We start from the raw sequence: 7,948 nt of genomic DNA on the forward strand, positions 1-7,948 counted from the left end.
TTTTTTTTTTTTTACTTTGCAGGTTCTTTTAATTCCAGTATGGGAAGGAATATAAGACATTCACGTTTGTAGTCAAATAATTTGGAGATGTGCTTTTAATACAACGTTTTAGACATTCTTGAGAAAAGTACGAGCTAATTACTGAAAGAGGGAGAGACCGAGAGAAACAGAGAGAGAGATAAGAGGGTAAACTGGAACAAGATCAGTAAAAAAACAAACAAAAAAAAAAAAACAATGATTTGCCAGAATAAGGAATCCAAAACATGTAGTCACATCAACTTTTATTGTAAAGATTTATTCCAAAATAGCAGGATATTGCAGAGGAAAGGTGAAAGGAGAGTGAAAAGAAGATAAACAGACTGAGACAGAAAATAATGAAGGAAAATCCACACTTGACTTTGGCAAGACTTTTTGAAGCTTAATATATCAAAATTACACAATAAAAGTAAGAAAACGTCTAACTGAAATGCCTTCTTTCCCTATATAGGAGTTACTATTTTACATTAGCCTCTTATACATCTAATAACGCAATAAAAAACTGCAATCTATTTTCTCAAAGTTAACATATCACGATTTATAAAATAACCCCCTCCCCTCACAAAAAAGTTTAATGGTTATGCTTAGCTGTGCTTATACAATGTTAAACTACCTATAGGCATCATCCTAAGCCTGCATTCAACTAAATCTTCTGACAATTGAGGAAAAAGAATCGTCCTTCCTCACCCAAACACTTGTTGTCCGAATCAATTGTGCATTGATTTGTGAGTGACCCACCTTGATTGCGCTCAATAAACGCAGCCCCGGATTAGAAACTGAAATGCTGACAGTAAACACAGCTTTCCTTCACAAACAGTATGACGTTGCATCCAAAATGCCTGGATGCAGAAAGAAAACCATTTAGAGGAATGCTACGTGTCTGAATCTGTTTGCTTTGTGCATAATGAATGATGCAAAGAAGTGCACATGGATCTCGTTGGTACTGAAAAGTGTTGGTTATACATTGATACAGTATACGCCCGTTAGGAAGGCATCTAAAACTATTCACGGATAACAAGTCTGGTCCACGTGTGTGTTACTCTAAAATCCTACAAGCTGTAACTGGAACACACACCCCTCAGCCGTTTCTGAAAACCCTGGGTTAAAACTACATCATTTTTGCCCTATTCAGCTTCTTGGTGAGCTGCATCTGTGTGTGCTGGCATGTGTATGTGTGTGTATGTGTATTACAGCGATAAAGAGTCACTTTTAGCATGGGTGCACGTTGCACGCACGGATCTCCTTCTTGTTTTTGCAGTGATTGGGCTGTGAAGATTTGCCCTTTTTCTTTATGTTCATCACTCGCTCTTGAGTCCCCCCATCACACGGTTTAGTACACTCCGTCCAGCTGGACCAAGGGCGTATCGGACAGACTACTGAAAAAGAGTAAAAGAAAATCAACTTGGGTTTAAGTAAACATGAAATGGCAATTTTAGGCCAGAAGGCAAAACATTCTGCCATGAATATTAATGAGATTTATGATCAATGGAATTAAGAGTCATTCACTCAGTTATGTCATTTTAAGTGCAAAGGTGACATGGTTTGGGATGTCTTTATGACAACTTGATATTACTTAAGGCCCGTTTACACTAATACGTTTTAGTTTTAAAATGGTGTTTTAAAATGAAAATGATCCCCGTCCACACTGGCGTTTCACCTAGCGTTTTCTGAACAGCTCTCCATCCACATTACACTGCTGAAAACGCACTTCACGTGACCACACACACACTCTGACATGCACTGCAGTGTATGCGCGCGTCTGAGCTCGAGACAGTCATTGGGTGCTTTGAGCACAGAACCCCAGGTGAGAGCTGTGGATGTTGGACGTTTCATCAAGAATCTACTGCTGGATCTAAACTCACTATATTTGTTAAACATGATATTTAAATCCCCTTGTTGTCTATATCTGATGACATATTCCCCGACTTTGGTCTTTTGAATCTATTACTTGTTCTCAGGTAACGTGTTTTTGCTGAGCGCATAAATAAGTTAATATATTAATTAATCAACTGATTCTTAATATTTGAACATTCTAAAGGTCTGACCTGAGTTTGATTAAAGTCTGAAAACTTAAGGAGTTTAAAACAAAGATCACTATGCTGGCTAGCTCAAAATAAAACAGTACACAATAAAAAAGTACACATTTTTCACATTTTGTGTACACAAGTTCACATTTCCATGCTGCTCAGTAGCGGAAGTCGTCACATTTGGGTAAACTTAAAATTGCAGTGAATGGGAGTGTTTTTTTTTAAAACTTTTTTGCACAACTAATAACCGAAAAACCCAACTACAGTGTTATCATAAGACTTTCAGAAAAATTTTAAAAAGTGTGTGAGACTGATAATGGAGGCCAGGAGAGAGAACAACGTCAAATTTACTGCAAAGATGATTTAATAAAAATTTTTTAGCTTTCTAAATGTACATATGTTGAGTTGATAATGTTAAAAAAACAAATATTTAAGGATTAATGATGCTGATGACCATTGCATCATCAACGCCTTGTGAAAAGGGTCCATAAGTCCTGCTTCCAGGAAAGATCTGTTGACAGAGTGGTCAAACCTCCAACAAGTAAATAATTAAAGAGAAAATAAGAGTGGACCTGTGCTCTCCTCTGCCACAGACTCCCGGCTCTGCTTGGCTCTCCTCCTGTCTGAAACCTCTTGCCTCTTCCTCTTCTCGCTGGCCCGGGAGCCTCGGGAGCACTTGCGGATCTTGCATTTCTTCCTCTGGACCGTCTCAGGGCAGGGCAGACCTCCAAACTGAGGCTCCAGCTTGACCATCCGAGAGCGGATCATGTGGCCCTTCCCACAAGACTTGTTGCACTCGGACCAGGCTGACCACTCTGACAGCATGCAGTCTGTAGCTGGAGGAGAAATGGAAGAAATGGGCTTGTTAAGTTGACGTGCAATATGTAAAACTGTTTTTAGTTCAAAAGCCTCAACTCATTTTAGATTGAGAAAAATCTCAATAGCCATTTTTCATAACACACATTAAAGGAAATCTTTCACAATATCTATATATTTCTTTCTATAAAAGATGAACGACTGACCTTCTGATATTAGGCTTGGAAATAAATGTTACAACCACAATTATAATAGTATTACTAGGGCTGTCACAATTATTTTCCAGAAGATGACTTGTCTAAGAAATAATAGTGATTGTGGCCATTAATTGTCTGTTTTAGGGCTTTAGCATTTAATTGTCCAGATTTTGGGTTCCATCATACTTTTATGTGTAATTTTTGTTACCTAAAAATCTGTTACAAATTATGGTGATAAACTGAATCTTTTTGAAGTTCTCTTTTTGTACTCTTAAATATTTTTTTCATTATAATCTGTACAGTTTATCCCAGAAATAATCAGAACAAACAGGTAAATGACACACATGTGCATAAACGTCTAACCCTTCCAGGAAACAATCTGCACATTTTCTACATTTTTGATTTCTGTGTGATTTGATGAGCCGTTTTCCCCATGGCGATCCCAAAAAATGCCCAAAAGAGGTCAAAATTGACTGGTATTGTTATACTTGTGACTACATTTTTTAGTAATACACGTCTCTCTCTCTCTCTCTCTCTCTCTCTCTCAAACACACAGACGTTTTATCACTTTTTTAATCAATGCTGTCCTGTGAGTTGTTTGCTTCTGAAAGCTACATTTACTATATTTCTCAGTAACAAGCTTCACATATTTAAACTACAGCTATTATTAAAAGAACAGCCTACACATGCATTACATACTTGCAGTCTCTATCTCTCTCTGTCTGTCTGTCTGTCTCATTAATTTATGAGCAATTCCATGCAAATGTTAACCTCTGCATGAAGTTTTCACCAAAATAGCGAAACCTTTTCTAAGTTTTTTGTGTATGCCTGAATTTTACAGTACTGTAAAAATACTCAAAATGTCTCTGTCAATGTTTTCAATAAATTATATTTGATTTACCAAAGTTACACAAGTGGCAATTTCACATCTTTCACATCCATAACAAAGCTTTTTCCTCATAAATGCAAAATATAAAATAAAAATAAAATCCATCAAGTTTGTTCTATAGTGAGCCAACTCTTATCCTTTCAATTAGCATAGTTTCTTTTGGGTTGTGCAGTTTAATTTACAGAATTTTAACAAAGTATGTTGTATACTGCAAACTCTGTAACGTTTTTTGGTCAAATCCATAATAAATGTTTATTTTCCTCAATTAAAACATAAAATTTGTTTACAGATTGATTTTTCTGATCCCATAACTCCGTGGTTAGTAATTGTGGAAAATATGAACGGATGTTTTAATATAATGTTAACATACTGTGTCTTTGTGAATTTATGTTTTAAGTTTATTACTGCAAATCCATAATTCTGGAATTGCTCCTATTCAAATAAATAATTTTTTATCAAACACTTTATATTTTTGTCTAATTTGAAGTGTAGATTTAAAATAATAGCTAAAATGTCAATATAAATAAGTGAAAATAACTATCTTTACAGACTTACCACAAGGGAATTCAACTTTCTCTGAAGTCTCCATCAACACACATTTAACCCTCCCGCAAAGCCATTACGAATTTGAAAATTAAAGTAAAAGTGAATAAGCATTTGAAACCGAGTCTGGACGGTATTTAGGCTTATGTCTCCCCCTTGTGCCCTCGAAAGGAATTGCAACAATCGCGGGCCATATGCATAAAAGTGTTTTTCTGGCACCAAAATACTTACAGTGAAAGGTTGATTTTTATTTTCATAAGGTTCCATTCATTTTGATTATGTAATTTAATCAAAATGTAGCCAATTAAACGCAAGCATTCATTTATTGTTCAAGCGTAAAATCAGATGAAACCCATTCAGCAGCTGAGAGCTGAAAATCCATTGAAAACTACTCTGGTAAAATATATTTCCATATTTTAAAGACATGGAGTGGAACAATAGAATTTAATGCAGTGATTCTTGTCCAGTGTGAGATTTCCTTTAAATGTATAGTAAACACAGCAAGTTTATAATGGCATGAGAATTCAGTGGAAAAGTCCCTGTGCATAAGTTTTATTGTGATTACATTAAGTAACTGCAGTTAGTTGTCTATTTATTAATAACGAAAGTCCAATAGCTGTATTATAGCACTCTGCGAATGTATATTAATACCACTTGTTCCTTTTTACCATCTGATGAAGTGTTTGGACCCAGAAACTGCGATGTGTGACTTAAAGGGATAGTACACCCAAAAATGAAAATTTACTCATCATTTACTTGTTTAAAACCAGTTCAAGATCCTTTTTTTTCTGCTAAACACAAAAAAGAATATTAAAAAAACAATAGCCATTGAAAACAAAAAACGATAGCCATTGACATACATAGCAGAAAAAGAAAATACCAAGGAAGTCAATGGCTACCGGTTTTCAACATTTCTCAGAATATCTTCTTTTGTGTTGTACAGAAAAAAGAAACTCATGCAGGTTTGGAACAAGTGTCCCTTTAAAAAGCGGATTGAAAAGGAAGACATTAATTTGAGTGAAGTAATACTGTTAATATTACTCACGGCATTCAGGAAGCATGCACTTCTCCACCTGCTCCAGCTCATCTGGACACTGGCCCGGCTCAACGGGCGTCTTTAGCATGCGCTGACGGGTTCTCATGCCCACACCGCAGGACACACTGCACTCCCCCCAGTCTGACCAAGGAGACAGCATACACACTACTGCATCTGTACACAAATGAGGAATCCAACATTTCACAGGTTATGAAGAGTTACAGAGCATATACCTAGGGTGATAGGACACTGTCTGGTGCATGCTACAATTGTAGCCCTTTTGTAGATTTATGATGAATATATTACCTAGTGGATATGAGTATTTCCTTTTACAAAAGAAACCATTTAATGAAGCACATTATACTCAGAGATCTGCTTTTATACAAGGACTATCAAAGTTTACAAGCTTAAATAATTAACTTTATTAATTTATTTTTTAAAACAGAAACAATTATTTATGTGATGGTTTATTTAAAAAGTATATATATATATATATATATATATATATTTTATTTTTCTCGAGTGTGTTAGCTCCCCCCCCACACATTTTTACAGTATAGCCACTAAGGTATATTTACATAAAATTTAAAATCATTAACTAATTATTAGAATTACTAATTAACTTTTACAATTAATCCAATATTTAAAATACAAATAATTAAACAAAATCTTTGTATAGTAATGTTGTTTTTTGCATGCACAATAGTCAGGCTCGGATTAAGAATTCAGAGGCCCCTGGGTACATTGTCTTGTAGGGCTCCCTATACCCAGCCGCACCGCTATAGTTGAATAAAAAAATAAGAATAATAGATTTTTTATAAATAAATCTATAATGTATTGCCAACATTTTAAAATAAATTATATATATTTATAGTCTACAAAGATTTAACTTAATAAAAAAAGTGAAAATTAATAGTTTTTAATATACTTGTTCAAGTTCACAGAAGCAGTACTAAAATATATATATATATATATATATATATATATATATATATATATATATATATATATATATATATATATATATATATATATATATATATATATATATATATACAGCTGAAGTCAGAATTATTAGTCCCCCTGTTTATTTTTTCCCCAATTTCTGTTTAATGGAGAGAAGATTTTTTTTTCAACCCATTTCTAAACATAATAGTTTTAATAACTCATTTCTAATAACTGATTTATTTTATCTTTGTCATGATGACAGTAAATAATATTTGACTGGATATTTTTGAAGATACTTCTATACAGCTTAAAGTGACATTTAAAGGCTTAACTAGGCTAATTAGGCAGGATAGGATAATTATTAAAACAAATAAGACTTTTTCCAGGAGCAAAAATATTATCAGACATACCGTGATAATTTCTTTGCTCTGTTAAACATCATTTGGGAAATATTTAAAAAAGAAAAAAAAATTCAAAGGGGGTTTAATAACTCTGACTTCAACTGTATATAGCATAACTCAGTGGTAAACACTCTCACTGGTAAGTTTAAAGCACTATCCACTACAAGTTCACACAGACAAGCTTTTAATACCTCAATTTACAAAGCTGAGGGCTGATTATTGAAGGTCACATTATGCAACCACACACAATGTTTACACCCTGCCATCTCTTTCCTTAAGAACAAATGATCCAGCCAAATTAACATCAAACTTTGCTCCGAGCAGTTACCAAACCACAAAACACACAAACCTTGATGCCTTAATTCAAATGAGTCCTCGTGAACAACTGGTGCAGCTTAACCCGCGGCAATGACACGCAGGTCTAATTAGAAATCGACAAGCAGCAAAGGGGAATTTCTGGTAATGAATCGAGCCTGGGCCCATGAAAGTGTGTTCAACTTCATACTTACTGCACTCGGGCATCATGCACTTCTCTGCCTCTGCCATCTGCACTCGACAGGCCGAACCGTCTGAGGCGTCCATCTTCATCATGCGTTCTCTCCTTCTCATGCCCAAACCACAGCTCACGCTACAGGGCTCCCACTCGCCCCACTCTGTCACCACACAGCTACTGGGTGCTAAAAACACACATATACAGCATTGGTCAAAAGTATTGGCACCCTTGGTATATATGCGCAAAGAAAAAGCCCGACCTTTCATTAGATCCATTTATTGAAAAAGATGATATTTGTTTTTCAATACACTCTGGACAAAATTATTGGCACTTACATGATATATCTTTGAAGTATATTTCCATTCATGTTTCCATTTATATATGCATACATGTATATATACATTCCGAAAACCTCCAAGCTGTTTTTTTCCAGACACATTTGTAAACATATCATTTGTCGATGGCATTTTACCTATGTACAGAATTTTTATATTAAATATTTAATGCTTATTATTATAGTATTTCTGTACGTAACGTAAAACAATGCTATACAGTAAATGAC

The 7,948-nt window shown here is 34.8% G+C and overlaps 1 protein-coding gene across 2 annotated transcripts in view; it reads right to left on the reverse strand.

Moving 5' to 3' along the window:
- Positions 1–264: 264 nt before the first annotated feature.
- spon1b (spondin 1b) overlaps positions 265–7,948 on the reverse strand; it is a 155,043-nt gene continuing 147,359 nt past the window's right edge. Inside the window, exons 13-16 of one of the 2 annotated variants that reach the window (XM_056451615.1) lie at positions 7,403–7,570; positions 5,554–5,718; positions 2,636–2,899; positions 265–1,409 (exon numbers count right to left, since the gene is read on the reverse strand). In XM_056451615.1, the coding sequence (XP_056307590.1) occupies positions 1,246–1,409; positions 2,636–2,899; positions 5,554–5,718; positions 7,403–7,570 (761 nt within the window). In that variant the 3' untranslated portion in view covers positions 265–1,245. Of the gene's footprint in view, positions 1,413–2,635; positions 2,900–5,553; positions 5,719–7,402; positions 7,571–7,948 lie in introns of both variants that reach the window. The other variant, XM_056451614.1, reaches the window with a different exon arrangement.

Source organism: Danio aesculapii, chromosome 25 (genome assembly GCF_903798145.1).
Source record: "Danio aesculapii chromosome 25, fDanAes4.1, whole genome shotgun sequence".
NCBI lineage: Eukaryota > Metazoa > Chordata > Actinopteri > Cypriniformes > Danionidae > Danio > Danio aesculapii.